General features: G+C 45.3%; 1 protein-coding gene across 1 annotated transcript in view; it reads left to right on the forward strand.

The window, feature by feature from the left end:
* LOC307231606 (guanine nucleotide-binding protein G(o) subunit alpha-like) overlaps window positions 1–13400 on the forward strand; it is a gene marked incomplete at both ends in the record, with an annotated part of 99536 nt that extends 86136 nt beyond the window's left edge. The window contains 2 exons of the mRNA XM_080002371.1: window positions 8542–8695; window positions 13213–13400. Of these exons, the coding sequence (XP_079858497.1) occupies window positions 8542–8695; window positions 13213–13400 (342 nt within the window). The remainder of the gene's footprint in view (window positions 1–8541; window positions 8696–13212) is intronic.
* Window positions 13401–22473: the final 9073 nt, after the last annotated feature.

Consider the following 22473-nt stretch of genomic DNA (forward strand, 5'->3'; position numbering starts at 1 on the left):
CACATTAATGGCATTGATTTTCTTTATCACATTAATCTCATTGATCTGGCTAAGCGCACCCATCCTGTGCCTCTTGGGACTGGGATTGTAAAGAGATAATCCTCCACGGCCAAAGGCCACTCCACTGCACAAAGTCCCCTTCAGTGCCTCGGATCAATAGTGACGAAAAAGTGAACTACTGGACAGCCAAAGTAGTCTAAGTGCCTTGTCAACTTCAGTCATACGTGAGCCCAACGTTTGACTGAATCCCAATCTAGTGCAAACTCTGTGTTCAAAGCAGAGTTTGCACTAGATTACGTTCTGTGAATGTACAATGGATAGTTTGTCCTACTGTTGAGTTAACCACAATTTTAGAAATATAGGATTCTTGCAATTATACATGCATTTTCAGTTTAACATAGTCGCATTGCTTGATGTGAAATGAAAACAAAATATATGTATATATAAGGGACATGTTAAAAGGCTAAAAGGAAATGCCAAAAAAAGTGGAGCACAAGAGGAATAGAGAGAAAGGAGGACGAGGGCAATTGTTCACAACACTTCAAATGAGACAATCTGGAAAGCATGAGATTCGGAGGAATAACAGAAGAAACGACACAACGTGACACAGAGGAAACAACAGGGAATGTGAGACTGACAGAAACAGGCGGTAAGAGAGAGAGAGAGAAAGAGTTGGGCCAAAGTAAGAGTGTGGGAAAGCAAGATAGGAATGGCGGGCAAAACGGGAGTGTGGGAAAGACAGCATTAGGATTCCAGATTGGTCTTCCGCCCTTTTCTTCTCCCCCTTCTTCTTCTTCTGCGTACCTGGCGAGACTCCATGCCCATTCCCATGAAGCCTCCGCTGAAAAACAGTGACACAGAAAGATCAGTAAACCAGGACATGTTTTGCTTATTTGGTTTCAATAGCCATGTGTAATATGTATTTGAGGTAAAAAAAATTTAAATGACTCAAAACAAAAAATGAACAGGACTAACACCCAATAGTTTGTGATCTATCATCTTCACGGCTGCTCTGCCAGCAGTTGACGTACACTCATATAAGGAGAGTACACCTCAGCGAAAACAATACATGTTACGTGTTACTAACCCTGTTACCTGAACAGTGACTTTATTTGTATCAGATCAATGTGATGATCAATACCAGTGCTGTTCCTGACAAACTGGCAAGACTGTGCTTACATAAGGTATTCCCCGTGTTTCCATCCAAATAACCAACTGTTTCTCTGCCTGTCTTCCCCTGCTCCACTTCTCTACAGGTCCAGACAGTTATCTGGAGGGCATTGCTTATATTAAGTTGCAGTATGAGAGGAAAAACAAGTCCCTGGATAAGGAGGTCTACTCTCACGTGACCTGCGCTACAGACACCAACAACATCCAGTTTGTCTTTGACGCCGTCACCAACGTCATCATCACCATTAACCTCAGAGGTTGTGGCCTCTACTGATCAGACTGCCGCGCCGCGCAACGTGCTATCCCGTCATCTCGGCTGGGGAATAGGTTTGGTTTGGTTGGGTTGGCCGGCGCTGGGCAGGGTGGTGATGCTCATCCTGTCACTCCTCCGTCCACGCATTCTTTCGACAGTCCCATTGTAGCACGTCCCTGCTTTCCCTCCCCTGTTCATCCCTGTTCCCGTCCAGCTGCCATGCTATGCGTCGCCAAAGCTGCCAGCTCACACCTGGGAAACCCCGCTGTGAGACTTTCCAAACAGTCAACTAGAGACCCAGTACTATTATTAGAGTGTCAGGTGTGCCAAAAGGCTATCTTTAAAATGTATATGAAGGACTACAGCTTTTGGGATAGAGGGTTTACCCTTCAAGCCATGTTGAGAGACAAGGTGCCAACGTCAGCACTCCCTTTTTATTTTATTTTTCTTTTCTATTTACACAGGATGATTGCTGTATAAAACTAACACATTGGTCATGAACAATCAATTGAGCAAAAAATGTGAGCTTTGTTAGCCAGTGCCTCCATGTTTCCATTGACATATTGATATGATAAAATATTGAAAAACTATATGATATGAATTTGACTCAGTACCGTGGCCCAGCGGCTTACATCAGGCACTTTAGGCACCATAATGCCTGGCTGAACATATTGATTCAAAGGGACTTATTGGACCCACAAATAGCACTCCACATCGCATTCATCTCACTCCACCCTCGACTGGCTATGTATAATCACATTATGGTAAACTGAAGCCCAGTGTCAGCTGCAACACAATAAAGCCTTTTTCATCTGGAACTCTCCAATAACGAAATGAATTACTGAGGTTGGAATAACAATTTTGACCAATGCTCGTTCAGTCGTTTGAAATCATTTCAGGAGTGCCACATAGATTCTGCTTGTTCAGTTTGAATTTGATGTAGCTTCAGTTGTGCTCTGTGTAATGGCTGCATCTCTTTCTCTAACTACCAATCAGTAGAGTTTCACCTGTGTGCTTCAGCTTTGGAAAACCCTAGTGTACGCCTCTGAAGAAGGAATGCTTCTTAGTCCAAGCGGCAGTGTGCCAAGTGCACAAAACTATTCCCAGATACTGCTGACATGCGGGGAGGAGGGGTTTTCACTGGCGTTTTCAGTGACTGTTGAGTTTGCTGTGGGGTAGGTTAGAATCCCCTGTAAGTATCCTATTGTCCATTGCTCCATTAATAAGCTCAAGATGTGCTGTGAATTGTTGTGAGGATACATGAAGTTTGTCTGTCATCAGTCTGGTCCTCTTTTGTTCGAGCCATGTTCTTTTTTGGTCGGAACGGCAGAAGTCAGACCGTCTTGGATTGGTGCCTGGTATAAGGCTTGCATGTAGGGAGACAAGGACCATGGAGAACACCTCATATCAAACTCAGTGCCAGAGACAAGTGCCAGTTGTGAGTTCTGCTTGCCACAAACAAAGATATGTGTTATCTTCAGTCAGCTTTTAAAGGGATTAGGATTTCCTCAACCTGCACTTTTGTTTTTCGCGCTTTTTAAAACTTTCTGGAATTGCCAAAGTAGATACTGAGAACACAGCATCCAGAGTAAGACAGACCCAGGGATCACAGCTTGATTTGAAGAGCTAGAAAGGCAACGTTATATAATGATAATATATAATTTCTTATGTATGCAAGGTGTGTTTACTCTATTTGTCATGCAAATCTCAAATTGTGATTTGAGATTCTCATAGCAACGGCTGTAACTTTATCATCAAAGCCGCCATCTTTTGAGAATAGATGATGTCATTATCTCCTACCGCACCTGTCCCTATGGTTCTTTTACTGATTAGAGAGTAGGACAGCCAAAGGCTGTTGATGAGTCTGCTTCAGGTGTGTGTGTGTGTGTGTGTGTGTGTGTGTGTGTGTGTGTGTGTGTGTGTGTGTGTGTGTGTGTGTGTGTGTGTGTGTGTGTGTGTGTGTGTGTGTGTGTGTGTGTGCGCGGTTTTGGCCTGAAAGTATCAGCCAAGGGATGTTGTGTTATAGTCAGTGTCTATGGACTAATTACCCAGGATGCACCTGTCTACCCTTTCAACACACACTTCCACACCCACACCAGACACTAATGCGCTCATACACCGAAGACATAAACACACCCGAGGGAGAACAGAATCACTCTGTGCCTCATCTGCACAGGACTCTCTTCTTACAGTCTCTCCCTTTGTGAAGAACGAAACAGCTGGAGTATTAGAGGGGTAGAGTCCGAAAAATGTATTTCATTCCGTCTCATACATCAGACCCCCCCATTTAATCCGTCCATCTCTCACTCTCTTTTTGTGTCCTTTGTCCCTTAAAGCCCAAGGCTCTTCAGCTATGCAGGTTGCGGACAGGATTGATGCCTCCTCAGAGTAGCATTATAGTTTTAGGAAATTACTTGTGTGTGTGTGTGTGTGTGTGTGTGTGTGTGTGTGGGTGTGCATTCCTGTGTGGGTGTGTGCCCCTCAAATCCCTGCCCCCCTCCAGATCAGCAGCTAATACTACAGTTGGGAAATGGCACTAATGGGTAGCACAGATAGGATGCTGGGTAGTGTAGTTTACATCTCTCTACTGTCCAGATGAACTCCCAAAGGCCATGGGAAACAAAGGATTTATAGGTTCTATAGTCTGAGGATGGGCCACAGATGCATTTATAATTGAGTGATAATAGAGCCTCCTTTTCGTGGCAGTCCATTTGCTGAACAATACAAGCTGTGGGCCTGATGATGACAGCAAACTAGTGTTAAAGTGTCAGTGCTGTACTGGGGCTTAAGGCGACCTTAAAAGAAACAGAGTGATACGACACACAGAGATGGCACTTGCCACAGTCGCAATCGACTACCTTACAGTTTGCTGTGAGTGACGAAGAATAAGCTTCCTGTTGAGATGTAGGCGCTTCATTCATTATTCATGAAGAGTTTCTTCAACATTTATAGGAACCGTGGACCACATGCGAAGAAGCAGAGTACTTGGGAATACACAAAAATGGCACAGTACCTCTGATTCAGTGATTTTGAAGTCACAATTCCAATTCTCTGAACATCTGAGTCACAAATTTAGTCCAGAAAGGAAGTGCCACACGTCATCTGGCTTTAACCATAAACAACTGAACAGCTTACCAGCTGTATTGTACAGTATGTGTGACAAAACACAAAGCCCATTCTAGTGTGTAGACCAGGACTTTGGCGTTGGGATTTTGGCAGGTTGAGGCCCCAGGAAGCTGGTGTTTTCCAGATCATCTGTTGCTGTTAGAGGGAGCTTTTGAGAAACTTGAAGAGAGATACATGTAGTCCAGACAGGACAGGACTATAGCAGCAAGTCCTCCGTTTGTTAGGGGTCTGTGGGCCTGTGCCATTTGCGCCGTCACATAAATTACCCAATGGCAGACAAGCAAGTGCCTTGCTGATTCATTCAGGGCTGAGGCAGATGCAGTGAGACAGTCTGAGCAGGCTTGCAGCATGAATAAGGGGCTATCTACACAGTCACATGCCAGGTGTAATCAAATGTGCTTCTCCAACCGGCCTGATTTAGCATCCATCTCATTACTGTCTGGTTGGGCTTTGACAAATGAATGTTCACGAACCAAGTGATCTTTTTATTGCACCATGAAAAGGTGTCTGATTAGGTTTAAATGAAATTCTGACTTTGCTTTGAACTACCTTTAGAATTAGAATTACCTTTCTATCTATCAGTTTATACAGTATCAGCAAGTTCAAATCAGGATACTGGGAATGTGTGCTTCTCGCGTTTACTTGAATATTTAAAGAAAAAAATCCAAAAAATTTAAACATTTGCACTGCCAGATTGCCATAAATTAACATAGTGGTTGCAAACATAATATTAGTGAAATTAATTTTAAAATATATAAATTCTAGATTAAATTGAATCAAAATTACTGTTTAATAATTTACACATGAGGAATAATATGTTATTATGCCATAAAATGTACTGTATATGTGTTATCGATCTTTTGGAGAAATATGGAGGATGGATCTTCTCCCCATTCCTATATTATTTAAGATGAGGAAGAGAAGAACAGGATGAAGAATTTAGTAAATATTGAGTAAATAAGGCCGAAAATGTAGAAGATGAACCGAGTGATGGAGAGCCGGACAAATACATATAGAAATAATAAATGGAAAAAGTCATTCATACATTCAGTAAGTACGGAGCTGGTAATGAGAATACCTAATTTATAATGGTAATTCTCGCTAGAGAATACATCATTTTATGTGGATGGGTTGATAGGGCAGGAAGGCAAGATTGATGACTACAGTCGTTTATTGAGATAATTTAATTCAGAATTTTAGATTACAATTCTCACCACCATCATCCATGTCATGACTTGCCTTTAAATGCCAACAATGTAATGATTAAAGGGCCATGGAGGAGAATTTATGTGAGTAAAGACAATGGGAATACCAAGGGGTAGTGGGAGAAACGTCGGCTACAGTATGCCTGTACCAGCAGTTTAATTAGATCGAATTAGATTGTGCCATCTGCTTAACTTTTAATAAATTGTGTTTTATAATGCTGTTTATCCATACAAGTTATGAGGCACAACAGTAGCAAACCAGAGCAACTGTAGCAGTAGCACCCAGAGCAGGCCAGAACTATTGGTGAGCCGCATATTCATGCAGAGCGAAATCAAAATCAAGGGTTAGAAAGCTGGGGGAGGCCGTTTGCATGCAAACCCCACCGGCCAAGATAATGCCTCCAAAAATCCATGGGTGGAGATGCAGCCGTGAAAATGTTATCTGCTCATGGCACTATTTGTTGGGGAAAAATGGTAGTGATCCAGTAAACAAGATCAAAATTTTATCTGAGCTACGTCCTCCATCAGAAGTACGGATTGTGTCGATTTTGTACAAATTAAGCTGGATAGTGAAAATGAATGTGCAGCCCTGGGCAATGGTGAAATTAGGCTTTAATTGTATTTTCTCAGCTGAGAGGTGAGGTTGCCAAATCTTTTCAAGATTTTCAAGCAAATAGAAGCATATTGTATTTCCCATACATTCAAATCTCACACTGTTTTATATAGGTCTATGTGGTAGCCTAGTTATGAGGATGTTTTCTCATTCTACTAGTACAAAAATTGCTGTTTCATGAACAACAAACTTTTTGTGTAGAATATACCAAACAAGTCAATACAAGACCTGTACTGTCCAAGATGTCTTGAGATGGACTAATATGGACTTGTATCCCAACATCCCTCCCTCCTTGTGATAATATTGTTGCACAGTAAAATTAATCCGGACGTACCATCTATGCTACAGTACCTACACTAAACTACTATCTCTGCTACCCTTGTCCAACCAAGCACACTGAGACACACAGAGTTCACCCACTACCAAACTCTCTTTCCCTTCAAGTGGCCATACGGAAACACCATGTTTATGTGACGATGTTTATTAGTTCTAACTGCTTCCGGTATCCAAACCCCTCCCTGTTCCTTTTATCCCATTCTGTAAAACCTGGCTTCTCTCCCTCCACCATTGTTCAGCCCACCCACACACACACACCCCAGTTCACTAGCTTGCGTCGTTGACTCCTGTGTGTGCACACACACACACACACCTGTCCATACAAATGTGAAATTTACTTTTTCTGTATTCGCGTGTGTGTGTGTGCGTGCGTGCGTGCGTGCGTGCGTGTGTGTGTGCGTGTTTGTGTGTATATGTATGTGTGTGCATCACATTTTCGCTGTCAATTTTTCTGTAGTTTCACCGGGCACTTTCAGTAGTATTTATCTGCTGTGGTCTCCCTCACTGCTGTGATTATTTATTAAAAAACCTGTATGTATATGTGAGAGAAATGACAATAAAGCACTGTCCAACCATTTCTTGTGCGTGCAAGATTTTCTCAACGTGTCTTCCCTTCATTGTGTCTACGTGTCGTGTATGTGAGCTGGGTGGGTTGCGCTGCGCATCCAGTATGTAAATCCCACAGCGTGAATTATTTCCCTGACCACTTGTTCAAATGGCCTCCATTTAGATACAGGTATGTGGCAACGAAGCACAAAGTGTACCCACTGTTCACGCAGTTTCCATCCCCTCCATTTGCACACAATTTGCCAGCATAGAAAAGGAGTCAGACCGAAAGATAGTTGCATCTTTGCATCTCTCTCTCTCTCTCTCTCTCTCTCTCCCTCCCAAAGGATTGGGAACAACACATCACACACACACACTCGCATATACTCACCCATACTCAAAGATGTACACAAGTAAGCCCTAGTCACTAAATATATATACCATGCACACACACTCATTCACTGAACGCTGATAAAGACATCATACTCCCAGTCACCCACACACACTCATTTGTTGGGAAACACACACCTCTGATTGGCCAGTCAAATGGGTCACCTCATTTGTTGTTCTGTCCAATCAGGGCGAAGGCATCTGTCCCCTCTACCTCCCGTTTCAGAGCCTGCAGAGGAAGGGCATCGTAATGCACACAACGGAAAGCAGTAAAGACATTTTTGTCGTGAAATATGGCTTTTTAAATTGCTTTGCTGACAGCCAAGAAAGAAAGAAAGAGATTGTGATAGATAATTCCGGCCTGCCAGGTTTTTGCTCCAGCCCTGCAGTGATCCCTCTCATTTCATTCGGTGGTCTCTCTGGGTTGATGCTAATTGGCAAATCCACATGGTTGATGTAAAATCCCGGACTGGAATTTTGCTTCCTGAGCCTGGATTTTCAACCGGATTTTTTTTTATGTCGCTCGGGTGTCCTCCCAAAGAAATCCTATTCAGATTGAAACCTCATTTAAGCGGTTTCCAGCCTACATTTGAAGACATATGGATGACCAGATATCTTCAGTTTACCACATTTATGTAATCACCTTAGATTATTGAAGTTTTGTTTTCTGGGGGGACTCCATTTAATCCATTGATGGACTACATTTCCTGCTGCTCATTGTCATGCAGGCCAGACGGTCTGGTACCAAAGTGAAATGAGATGAATTACGTGTTTGAAATGCTTCTTGCTGTCGTGGTTTTTGACGTTGACGATGACCTGATGGCGATCCTCTCTTCTCTTCCACTCTTGCCCACCATCCCTCCCAATCTTCCTTTCCCCCACTTTCCCTTCCTCCTCTGCAGAACCGTATGCACGAGTCCCTGATGCTGTTCGACTCCATCTGCAACAATAAGTTCTTCATCGACACCTCCATCATCCTGTTCCTCAACAAGAAGGACCTGTTTGCCGAGAAGATCAAGAAGTCCGCACTCAGCATCTGTTTCCCCGAGTACACAGGTGAGCGGAGCCAAAAAACACACGCACACAAACACACACACACACAAAATGGCAGGTCTCAAAGGCATAAATAGCAGCTAACAACAACCCCCCCCCAAAAAAAAAACAACCACAAAGGCAAATTAGGCAAATTTGAAGTGAAGAGTTTGTAAACCCGGAGAAGTGTCAATTAGCTCCATTTAGAAGGTGTGGAACAGATAGAGGGTTGGTCAGAGTCGCTGCAAGAGGTGGAAAGCATATCTGAATGTTGTGCTGGAGTAGAAGAAACAAACAGCGTACTTAGTTACTGAATAATAATTATAATAATAATAATAACTGGGATTTATATAGCGCCTTTCAGGAACCCAAGGACACTTTTACAATGGAAAAACAAAAAACAGGGTGGATAATAAACAAGACAGGGTAGAAAATCAAAAAAAAGAAAACAAAAAATGGTCAGGGGCAGTAGGCCTCATTGAAGAGGAAGGTTTTTGGCAGGCTTTTCAAGGTGGCCAGGGATGGAGCATTCTGAATTTGTTGTGGAGAGAAAAGAGGGAAGGTCAGAAGGAGACGGAAATGCAGCCCGACACCAGCGGAGAGGAAATGAAGAGAGGACGGAGGGCAGAGGGCGGAGGGGGGAGGGGGGTGACACAGAGGGAACATGAAGGAATGGAGAGCGAGGGAGCCGCTGTGGTGGCAACAGAGGTTGGGGGCCGCAGCAGACAGGTTCCTTCCTGCAGAGGGTTGGAGGACGTCAAAGAGAGAGAGACAGATGGGAAGGGAAGACAGTTACGGTTGGTCGGTCCATGGAAGAGGGAGGGGACGGTGAGGTACATACTGACTGGGGCTGCACGCTGCCGTTCTGTCTAGTCTTGCTTCACTTATCTTCAATAAACCTCCTCGATGAAAGAATAGAGCTGGATGACGCTTTCTCTTTTGCTTTTTTTAAAGCCATCACGCAACAAATCCAGTGTAAAACATTTTGTTTTAACGCGCCCCGCCCCTTTTTGTTTATCCAATTCTTCATCACCAAATGGACCACATCTCTTCACTCCCTCCCCTCTCAACTCTTCTCTCCCTAAAGGTGAATATCAGCCTCTCCTCCCCCCTCCCCCAGAGCCTCATGTAGATGACTCTCAATGAGCTCGTGTGACATCCACCAATAGAGCAGGAGGAAGCTTCACCTTGGCTGTGGCTATATACAGTATATACTGTATATACTGTATATACAGTATATACTGTATATACAGTAGACCCTTATTTGTACTTCCCCCTTCCCTGCCTCAATTCATTTGTCTTTCTGTATAACACTGGCCAGTAAAACTCAGTCAGGCCAAATAAACAAAGCGGTCGGTAAAGATGCTGTGATGGCCTCAGCAACGACAACTTAGTGTTCTGTCCCTGGCTGCAGCATAGAAGGATGGCACAATATATGAAGTCATATATGAAGTCATATATGAAGTCATATATGAAGTTATATGTGAAGTTATATATGAAGTTATATATGAAGTTATATGTGAACTTATATGTGAAGTTATATATGCAGTTATATGTGAAGTTATATGTGAATTTATATGTGAAGTTATATATGCAGTTATATGTGAAGTTATATTTGAAGTTATATGTGAATTTATATGTGAAGTTATATGTGAAGTTATATATGAAGTTACATATAAAGTTTCTCAAGCTCTAGTTTAGTGTGAATCGAGTCAGGGAAGGTGGAACTCCAAATAAGAGTAAGCACTGTATATGCCAGAGCCAAGGTGGATGAAGATGGAGGAGAAAAAGTCTTTACAACAGTAGATGGATGACAGTAGGTGGGTGACGGTAGGTGGATGGCGGTAGGTGGATGGCGGTAGGTGGATGGCGGTAGGTGGTTGACAGTAGGAGGATGGCAGTAGGTGGTTGACAGTTGGTGGATGACAGTAGGTGGTTGACAGTTGGTGGATGACAGTAGGTGGATGACAGTAGGTGGATGGCAGTAGGTGGATGGCAGTAGGTGGGTGACAGTAGGTGGATGACAGTAGGTGGTTGACAGTTGGTGGATGACAGTAGGTGGCTGACAGTTGGTGGATGGCAGTAGGTGGATGGCAGTAGGTGGATGGCAGTAGGTGGGTGACAGTAGGAGGATGGCAGTAGGTGGTTGACAGTTGGTGGATGACAGTAGGTGGCTGACAGTAGGTGGGTGACAGTAGGTGGGTGACAGTAGGCGGGTGACAGTAGGCGGATGACGGCAGGTGGGTGGCGGTAGGTGGGTGGCAGTAGGTGGAGGGCAGTAGGTGGTTGACAGTTGGTGGATGACAGTAGGTGGGTGACAGTAGGTGGGTGACAGTAGGTGGGTGACAGTAGGTGGCTGACAGTAGGTGGGTGACAGTAGGTGGATGACAGTAGGTGGTTGACAGTTGGTGGATGACAGTAGGTGGCTGACAGTTGGTGGATGACAGTAGGTGGATGGCAGTAGGTGGATGGCAGTAGGTGGATGGCAGTAGGTGGGTGACAGTAGGAGGATGGCAGTAGGTGGTTGACAGTTGGTGGATGACAGTAGGTGGTTGACAGTTGGTGGATGACAGTAGGTGGATGACAGTAGGTGGATGGCAGTAGGTGGATGGCAGTAGGTGGGTGACAGTAGGTGGATGACAGTAGGTGGTTGACAGTTGGTGGATGACAGTAGGTGGCTGACAGTTGGTGGATGACAGTAGGTGGATGGCAGTAGGTGGATGGCAGTAGGTGGATGGCAGTAGGTGGGTGACAGTAGGAGGATGGCAGTAGGTGGTTGACAGTTGGTGGATGACAGTAGGTGGCTGACAGTTGGTGGATGACAGTAGGTGGCTGACAGTAGGTGGGTGACAGTAGGTGGGTGACAGTAGGCGGGTGACAGTAGGCGGATGACGGCAGGTGGGTGGCGGTAGGTGGGTGGCAGTAGGTGGAGGGCAGTAGGTGGTTGACAGTTGGTGGATGACAGTAGGTGGGTGACAGTAGGTGGGTGACAGTAGGTGGGTGACAGTAGGTGGCTGACCGTAGGTGGGTGACAGTAGGTGGGTGACAGTAGGTGGATGACAGTAGGTGGTTGACAGTTGGTGGATGACAGTAGGTGGCTGACAGTTGGTGGATGACAGTAGGTGGATGGCAGTAGGTGGATGGCAGTAGGTGGATGGCAGTAGGTGGGTGACAGTAGGAGGATGGCAGTAGGTGGTTGACAGTTGGTGGATGACAGTAGGTGGCTGACATTTGGTGGATGACAGTAGGTGGCTGACAGTAGGTGGGTGACAGTAGGTGGGTGACAGTAGGCGGGTGACAGTAGGCGGATGACGGCAGGCGGATGACGGCAGGCGGGTGGCGGTAGGTGGAGGGCAGTAGGTGGTTGACAGTTGGTGGGTGACAGTAGGTGGGTGACAGTAGGTGGGTGACAGTAGGTGGGTGACAGTAGGTGGGTGACAGTAGGCGGGTGACAGTAGGCGGATGACGGCAGGCGGGTGGCGGTAGGCGGGTGGCAGTAGGTGGAGGGCAGTAGGTGGTTGACAGTTGGTGGATGACAGTAGGTGGGTGACAGTAGGTGGGTGACAGTAGGTGGGTGACAGTAGGTGGATGACAGTAGGTGGATGGCAGTAGGTGGATGGCAGTAGGTGGATGGCAGTAGGTGGGTGACAGTAGGTGGGTGACAGTAGGCGGGTGACAGTAGGCGGATGACGGCAGGCGGGTGGCGGTAGGTGGGTGACAGTAGGTGGATGACAGTAGGTGGATGACGGTAGGTGGGTGACGGTAGGTGGGTGGCGGTAGGTGGTTGACAGTAGGTGGATGGCAGTAGGTGGAGGGCGGTAGGTGGTTGACAGTTGGTGGATGACAGTAGGTGGGTGACAGTAGGTGGGTGACAGTAGGTGGGTGACAGTAGGTGGGTGACAGTAGGTGGATGACAGTAGGTGGATGGCAGTAGGTGGATGACAGTAGGTGGGTGACAGTAGGTGGATGGCAGTAGGTGGATGGCAGTAGGTGGATGGCAGTAGGTGGGTGACAGTAGGTGGGTGACAGTAGGTGGGTGACAGTAGGTGGATGGCAGTAGGTGGATGGCAGTAGGTGGATGGCAGTAGGTGGTTGACAGTAGGTGGATGGCAGTAGGTGGATGACAGTAGGTGGATGACAGTAGGTGGTTGACAGTAGGTGGTTGACAGTAGGTGGTTGACAGTAGGTGGATGACAGTAGGTGGGTGACAGTAGGTGGATGGCAGTAGGTGGATGGCAGTAGGTGGATGACAGTAGGTGGATGACAGTAGGTGGATGACAGTAGGTGGATGGCAGTAGGTGGATGACAGTAGGTGGATGACAGTAGGTGGATGACAGCAGCTGGTTGATGACGGCACACGACTCTATTTCCTGTTGAGTATAGAATCACCCATTTGAATGTTGTGCTGATTTGACCTTGTGCCCGACTGGATGTTGTAGCTCAAGGTTTGGTAAACATTTGAGGAGAAATGATTTTGTCATCTCCCCCCCCCCCCTCTCTCCCCCTCTCTCTCTCTCTCTCTCTCTCCCCCTCCCTCTCAGGTCCCAACACCTACGACGATGCCGCCGCCTACATCCAAGCTCAGTTTGAGAGCAAGAACCGCTCCCCCAACAAGGAGATCTACTGTCACATGACCTGCGCCACGGACACGGGGAACATCCAGGTGGTGTTCGACGCCGTCACCGACATCATCATCGCCAACAACCTCAGAGGCTGCGGCTTGTACTGAGCACGCCCGGAGAGCCTGCAGACCCCGCCCCCCAACTGTCCTCCCCCCACCCCCCCAACCCCTCTCCTCCACCCGCCCCGCCCCTCCTTTCTTCCTACCATCCTTCCTTCTTGCCTTTGGTCCTTCCTTTGACACTCCTCCTCCTCCTCCTCCTCCTCTGATGATGATGATAATGATGATGATGATGATGATTTGGATGAGTACGAAAATAAATGCAACTCGGCACTTATTATTAATAAGGATGACTTCAAAAAATTATAATCAGCATACGCGTATATAAATATATGTATCAGCATATGTGTATGTATATATATATATATATATATATATATATATATATATATATATATATATACATACATATTAATGGTTTTTAGTTTGTGTCTCTTCAGTCTTCTCGTTCTTCTCCCCGTCATTCTCAGAACACACAGAAGAACTGTCTTTCCCCTCCTCCTCCTCCTCCTCCTCCTCCTCCTCCTCCTCCTCCTCCTCCTGCTCCTCCTCCTGCTCCTCCTCCTCTTCCGCTTCCTTCCTTTCTGCTCCGTTTGTCTTTTATCAACATAAATCTTTTATTTCCTTGTCGTCCTTACTTACAAAATTAAAAACGTTCCTTTTTTCTTTTCTTTTTTTTTTTTTTTTCATTTCTGTACGGTTAATGTTTTGGGGTTTTTTAGTTTTTTTTGGGGGTCATATTTGTCAGTCATGCATCTATATTTATTACATGAGCGTCGGTCTCTACACTGATTTGTTTTCATTCACCGTTTTCGCCCTTTTTCACCCGACACGCGTTTCGGACGTCGAGACGAGCGGTGGCGTCGCGACGACGCCACTAACACTAACGTCGGGTTCTAGCGTAGTCTTCTGTTTACATTTAGCTGCTGTATTTTCTATTTAATTTGTTATATTTTTTTGTGGCGGTGGGGCGGGGTTGGGTGGTGTTTTTGCATAAAGACGTAGACAAGAGAGAGAGAGAGAGAGAGGAGTGAAACTCTCGAGCTGTAAACAAAGCACTCTAACGTTTCTCTCGCCCGTGTACGTACAAACCTCCTTTCGCACGTGAAATCGTAAACACATTGAAGACTGGGTGACGCTTGTTTGGCGCTCCGAGAGTCCAGGCGGTAAACGGAGGCTTGCGTTGTGTCGATATCTATAGGCTATATAGGCTTTCTAGAAGCATTAGCTCGCCGCGTCGATTAACTTTTTTTTTTTTTTTTTTTTTTTTCATTTATTGATGGATCGCTCCTGCCTCCTCCCGTGCCTCCATCTTTTTTCTACGCACCTTGAGTTCATTCCATTCTTCCGCATCCACCCGTATCCCCCCCCTTTTTATCTCTTTTTCACCAACAGCTATCGATATCCCGCTTTTTTTTTTTTTCCCCCCTTCTTCTGTGGTCCGGAGTCGGAGGTTGTCATACAAGAGGATCGGTGGGTTCCACCCCCCTCCCCCACCACCACCACCACCACCCCTCTACCCTGCCCTCCCCTCCCCGCTTGCCCCGAAGCCCTGAGACGGATAGCATGAGACACTAGAGGCTTTGTATAAAGAAAAACTGATAAATTAATAAAAAAAACGCTTCACATAGACACTGTTGTGAAATAATAATAATAATGATAATAATGAAAAAAATGCTTTCAATAAAAACGGGAAAAAAGCGAAACGTTTAAAAAAGACAAAAAAAATAAAGTGTAGGAATGGAAGGTTTGGAGACGGACGGGGAGGGAGACAGTCGTGGGTTTCCCGCGGGGTTCGATCGGGCAGAGTTGAAACGTTGGAGAACAAACAGGGTCGTTCAGGCCTCTTGACGTCTTGTCGCGCTCGAAAAGAGAAATTGTAGATATTTGGATTCTGGCGGCGGATAACGTAGGATTCGACCTGTCGAACAGAAACTACGGGGGGAAAAAACGGCAAGAATAAAAGCAATGCTGGTTATTTTAACGACAACGAGCCCTAATTCCGATAAATCGAGGACAAAAAACAATCGGCGAGGATCCTGTAATATTATCAAAAAGGTATATTTCTTGTGCTTTGTAGCGACAGAACTTTCTTTTCTTTTTTTCTCTGTATCTCCCTTTTTTAAAGATTTAAAATAAAAATAAAAAAATGATGTTTTGCAAACGGGTTTACCGTTCATGAGCTAGCCTGAGCGCGAGCCCATTTTGGCACCGTGATGATTTTTCCGGGGCGGGGGAGGGAGGCGGGGGGGGGGGGGGATCTTGACCTCTGACCGCCCCCCCCCCCCCTTTCCCCCCGCCCCTGTCTTGTTGTAATGCTCTGAACTGTGCCCCCCAACCATTCTGTTTTCTTCTTGCCTGTTTCCCTGCATTAGAACTGTGTCTTCACTTTAGCCTGACTCAGAACCATTAAATATAATATAAACGACAATATCTATTTTTTATTATTTCAGGAAAAGAAATTCAATTTTTGTTTTTGTGGGTTTTTTTTTTTTTTGTTTTGTTTTTTTTGGGAGGGGAAGGAGGGGGAGAGCGTTTCGTTTTGTTTATTCTGTTTTTACTTAATTTTTTGTTTTGTTTTTTTGTTTGCGGCGTCCGCTAGTTACCGTGGCGACCGCGTGTGTTTCGCACATCCAATGCTGTAAAAATAAAATGTCATGCTCATGCTTTCTTTTGCTCTCTTTGTTTTTCTGCGGTGGGTGGCTGTGTGTGTGTGGGGGGGGGGGGGGGGGGGCACACACAACTTCCAGGTCTAAATAACGAAAAAGCACAGTTATTACATCACACACACACACACACTCGCTCGCTCACACTCACACAAACTTTCGGACACAACGTTGCCGTTACCATACCTACTCTACTCTCCTCGTCAATCTATTTATCCATCTATCAATCTATATATCCGTCTTTAACTTTCTTGCATTTATGATTTGTACGTTTTAAAAAAAGCCCAAGGAGGTAAAAACGTTATAACAACATGATACATCTGCTTGGCTCGTTTTATGATTATTTTTTTATTTTATTTTTTTTACCTCCTCTGTTCCTTTCCCCCGTGCTGCTTTCTTTCTCTTTCTCTCTCTCCTCCTCCTCCTCCTCCTCCTCTTTAAGTGAATGGTTGTTCTTTCATGTGGGATGTCCGTTCTGGAAAAAACAATCGAATGTAGTGTTTACATTAAAAGAAAAGCCACCGTTTTCATGACTACAAAAGAAATGAAAGCGATTTCAACCAACAAAAAAACAACCAAAAAAACAAAAAAAAACACCTGTTGTCGTCTCTGCTTATTTCCGTCTCGCTCGTTGTGTGTGACCTGCTGCTTCGCCGCTGAGATCAGAGGTCATGGATATTTTTTGAAAGGCTTTTTACGACCCATACGTGATCTGGCTGGATATTGGTCCATCCATCCGTCAGACCATCCGCTTTTTGTTTTTGTTATTTTGACCACCGCAGGGTCGCACCGCTAGCAACTGCAGGCCATTATCTGAACCCGCATGACTTGGTAGCGTCCAGATGGAAACCCACGCAAACACAGGGAGAGGAATCCTCCACGTCCGCCAGACTGGACCCGGCAATCGAAATCAAATCTCTGCAACTAAATCTACTTTCCTAATGCGGAGCTTATCTGTCTTTGACCAGAGCAAACCACCTGCGACACAGGCACACAGGGGTGTAGCTCAGAAGATTATATTTCCTCTTGCTGTAGATGTACCCGCTATAAAGGTCTTCAACCTGACTAGATCGGGGACCCCTACAGGTTCGGGCCCACATTGTATTACGGCCAATTGGGTTCCCAGGTCTGAGTGTCATTATGTGTAATACCCGAGTGGAACATTTAAAAGGTGATGTGGAACTTTACTCAGCTGCGCTCGATGATTAGCCAATCAAATTACAACGGGGGGCAACAATCAAGTGCAGCCGAGACATTGACAAGCTCAAGGAACAACTTTTCGGGAGTAAATGATGCGTTGCTTGCGAAGCTAGTTCTGTCAGACAACCTGACGACGCCACATGCTTCCACAACCCTTTTGGGCCAACCCATTTAAGCAGCCTTTCCCTCTTGCCCCACCCGCTTTGCTGCCTGCTTGCTTGCCGCATTGCTGGGCTCCCTCCACCTCCCCTGCATCCACCTGGTGGGCTCTACTCTTCTCTCCGATGGGGGAATTCAAGCTCATCATTCCACTATATCTAGCTCACTAAATATGCCTATGATTGCTGTACACAACGCCGGGAGTGATGAGCAGTAGAGCCCAGACGCCAAACTCAAGCGATGCAAAATAAATAAAAATAATTCTAAAGTAAATCTGAGAGTTCTTTGTGAGAATTTTAAGTATCGGATCCGTACGGATAAAGAAACTATCGACTCGGATTCTGGGTCTTTCTCCCCTCAGGGTCGGTTCTGTCGGTTCCAATCGGATCTGGGGACTCATTTTCCTGGTCCATTTGGGATTCTGGTCTGAATTTTGTGATGCGTGAAGACATTGTCTACGCTCTTACAAATACACACACTTTCTCTCAAGCAGGCACATCAGAGCTTCGTAGTGGAACCAACAGATTAGCGAGGAGCAGAGTATCCACACGCACGCGTTTCCACAATATGAACTTCCTCCATTCTCTGTGGTAAACATGCGTAACAGTACAAGTGCTCCACGCTTTTTCTTAGGAGAATAGCTGCACCATAAGCTGTTCAGAAGTGCATCATGTTGATGATTCCCGCGGCTTGCTCAGCACGTTGCTCAGCACACCCACTCCCAAAGCTATGAATTGAGGAGGAGGAACAGAATAAAAATAAAACTGCAAGATAAATTGCAGACTGATTATCCTCTCGCAGCGTACATTTGCGTGGACGTGCGAATGAATAGGCGGACGGCGGGAGAATGCTTCCTAGATACAGTGCTGATAGGGAGAAGGCAAGAGGGCTGGCTTTGTTTTGTGGAAGATGGGAGGGATTCACCGCTGGCTCATACACTGAGTTGCTTCTGTGTGAAATTTCCACCAGAGAGTACAACAGTATCCTGTGTCAAACAGTGTCTCTTCTTCAAATACTGTCCGCTGAGATTCAAGCCAAACTACTCAAATCAGGATGCATCCTTGTTATATCGGAGCAACTGCTATAACAACCGCTATGATGAATGCTTGGTAGCGTGGGTATCCCTAAAAGTAGACAGACTCCTGCTGTCTCCTGCCTGCATGAGGTCTATAAGTTTCTTCCTCCAGGTGCTCTGGTTTCCTGGGACTTCCTAAGACATGGTGGCCAGGCTGATTGGAGGACCTAAACTTCCCGTTCAGGATGTCAGCCCACCGTACTCCTCCCGCTTCTCCCCTTGTGTTCGATACCTACTCTATAAAATATACTTCACAACAAAGTGTGCATTGGCTGTCAGACCTTCAGAGCATTGATCCTTCACAGTGCTCTCTCTCTACTGTGCAGGTGCTGGCTGCAAACATGTCAGCTTCACCCCTCCAAGCTCTTCGTGGTCGATTAGCAATCCATCAACTCTACAAGTCCCTTACGCCATAACATAGGTATCAATTTACCTGAAATTGTGCTGCCTCTGGTTTGAGGTAAAATTGTTACAATAAGGTGGCAAGAGCTGAGGTGAAACAAGTTCCCTGAGCCAAACACCCTCGACCAAAGCAGTTATTAGAAAAGAAAATAATCTTATAATGTGTCTCAAGGAATTGTCCAGGTACAACAAAGCACGATCAAACGGGGGGGAAACAGAGACCAGGTAATGTTTAGGAAGGAAAATCATTTGAGAAACAAGTTATTGTGTGCTGCAATCAACCTCAAATCTCAAAGAGTGGCAATGTTTAAAAACTACTACCTCAAAATATTCAAGTTTTTTAGGTCGAAATTCACTTTTGATCAGATGAGAAGGTCAACAGCAATGTCATCCCTGTGTGCCCAGTGCAGAGATACCGATGGGCTGCACACTAACTGTGTTAGCTCAACACAGGGCTGCGGAGGGGTCGACTAGCCCAGCTTCTGTAAAATTAGGGAACTACACCCTCCTGCATCGCAAAAGCTGAGTTATCGTAGCAATTAATCTTTATGAAATTTTTTTAATATTGGTTGACGCCACAATTTTCTGCGTCAAAGTTCACCAAGGTTGGTCTGTACTTGAAACTTCGTGACTACCCAACTGTGCTTCCCGAAGGAAATACACTGATCACAGCGATCGCATTGAAACTCATCGAATTCCATGTGAAATACCTTAAAAATGCTGGTGCGACCAGAAGAGTTGTGACTGAAAGGCTGCTGGTTCAAGTAGCCGGAAAATAAGCTCAAGGCTCATTCAAAGCTCTTGCTTCAGCTGGAGCCATTTAGCACTGTTCAGCAAGCATCCAGGCTTTTTTCATAAACACCTAGTAATGAGAAACGTTGTCTAGACTTATGCATACAGGTTTGGTATACAGACACACACACACACACACACACACACACACACACACACACACACACACACACACACACACACACACACAAACAGTTTCTAGCCCATTGCCGAGTGGTCCTACAAAGCTGCATTTAGTGTATTAAACTGCTGAGTGCACAGCCCCACTCTGGCTTCACGGACCGATCATCATTTCAGGTTATGGTTGATGGATGAGTTCCATGTGTTGAACCGCTGAGAGATCCGCTTTCAAGTCAGCCTGCCTTTGATCCTATTTGCTGTTGAGAGACGACGGGCAGCCAGTCAAGGAGGTGTCACAAGGAATTTACACACACAAGCCACTGGCAAATCCTTGGTGCAAACAATGCAAAAGGGCAAGTAATAAACTGTCTCCTCCTCTTCTACTACAAACTGCATTACTTTTAAAAAGCCATTCAGAAGCTCTGAGGTTATCCAGAGCAGACTGGCACAAAGAAATGACTGGGATTGTTTTTTTGGAAATTCCAATTTTCCAACATGATGCTCTACACATCAACCTACAGGTGAGGCGCTGTCGCTTACATGCCACACTTTAATAAAGCAAGCAATTGTTTGTTTAAGCAAATGATTGTCACTTATTAAGTTGTGTCCGGGTGGTGGTGTTTAAACAGCCACACCTGTCTTGGGTCTGGGTCATTGAACCCAGGATCAGGGTGGCTGTACGCCTGTTGCTCGTCAGAGCAATCAACGAGCAACAGCTAAAAACCCCATCCACCAAAATTATTATCAGACAATTTGAAATCAGGGAAATTTAAAGAAATTGGTCCTCGTTGGTTCTACAGACATGACAACACTCTTACTGGCATTATATTTGATATCATGTTTCACACCATACATAGAACATATAGTGAGGAGCTGCTGGAGATGAGCACTACTTGGACTGAAGACCACAAGTTCATCTGCATACATATTATGGTTTAAAAGAGTGTTACCAGTCATGCACCCAGTATTTCATAGATGTTCAATTGCATGGACTGATCATCCATATACGCCCATCAGCCACAACATTAAAACCACTGACAGGTGAAGTGAATAACATTGCTTATCTATTTCCAATGGCACCTTTCAAGGGGTGGAATACATAAGGTTGCAAGTGAACAATCAATTTTTGAAGTTGATGTGTTGGAAGCAGGAAAAATGGGCAAGCGTAAGGAACTGAGCGACTTTGACAAGGGCCAAATTGTGATGGCTATGTGACTGGGTCAGAGCATCTCCAAAGCGACAGATCTTGTTGGGTGTTCCCTGTCTGCAGTGGTTAGTACCTACCAAAAGTGGTCCAAGGAAGGACAACCGGTGAACCGGCGACAGGGTCATGGGTGCTCATGGGCTCATTGATGCGTGTGGGGAGTGAAGTCAAGCCCATCTGGTCTGATCCCACAGAAGAGCTACTGTAGCACAAATTTCTTAAAAAGTTCATGCTGCTATGATAGAAAGGTGTGAGAACACACAGTGCATCACAGCTTGCTGTGTATGGAGCTACGTAGCCGCAGACCATTCAGAGTGCCCATGGTGACCCCTGTCCACCGCTGAAAGCGCCTACAATGGGCATGTGAGCATCAGATCTGGACCATGGAGCAAATGAAGAAGGTGGCCTGGTCTGATGAATCACATTTTATTTTACATCGTGTGGATGGCAGGGTGCATGTCCTTTGTTTACCTGGGGAAGAGAAGGCACCAGGAAACACTATGGGACAAGGCAAGCCAGCGGAAGGAGTGTGATGCTCTGGGCAATGTTTTGCTGGGAAACCTTGGGTCCCGCTATTCATGTGGATGTTACTTTGACACGTACCACCTGCCTAAACATTGTTGCAGACCAAGTACATCCCTTCACGGCAACGCTATTCCCTGATGGCAGTGGCCTCTTTCAGCAGCATAATGCGCCCTGCCACACTGCACAACATGTAGAAATGGTTTGAGGAAGATGACAAACAGTTCAAGGTGTTGACTTGGCAAATTCCCCGGATCTCAATCTGTGGGATGTGCTGGAACAACAAGCCTGATCCATGGAGGCCCCACCAAGCAACTTACAGGACCTAAAGGATCTGCTGCTAACGTCTTGGTGCCAGATACCACAGGACATCATTGCTAGATCGAGACCATAATATATATATATATAATCGCTTAATTGCTTTATAATCAGACAGCTTGTTTATACCTTGTTATTTCTCATGTGACTCAGTCATCATTGAGTCATTCATCTCAATGAGGACTGCCTTATACAAATCAATTTGTATACAGTTCAATAAGGTACTGTAATGCTGTCACCATAACTTAGCAATATTGTCTGATCTGGCAATTCCATCTACAGTGCATGGTAGAGATGTTTTACAGCTGTTAATAACTCTCACTTCTTTCCAGAAAATAAAAGCATTGTTAGTTAGCAGCTTCTTAGCCATAGAATCAGTCCTCATGGTTTGCTCATTTTTACCTATGAAGCAAATGGGGGGAGTACCTCAGGAGGTAGAGGGCGTCGTCTAGTAAGCGGAAGGACCGGTTTGATCCCCAGCTCCTCCTGGTAGCATTGTGATGCTAGACTTGCTTGAGCAAGACACTTAAGACCCCTAAATGCTCCCCAGGCACCTCTATGTGGCAGCCCTCTGCTCCTAGATACATCAGTTACTAGGATGGGTAAATGCAGAGAAATTGCAAATTTCCCCATTGTGGGACTGATAATGTTATATAAAAAAAT

This window comes from Zeus faber, assembly GCF_960531495.2.
Source record: "Zeus faber genome assembly, chromosome: 6".
Classification (NCBI taxonomy): domain Eukaryota; kingdom Metazoa; phylum Chordata; class Actinopteri; order Zeiformes; family Zeidae; genus Zeus; species Zeus faber.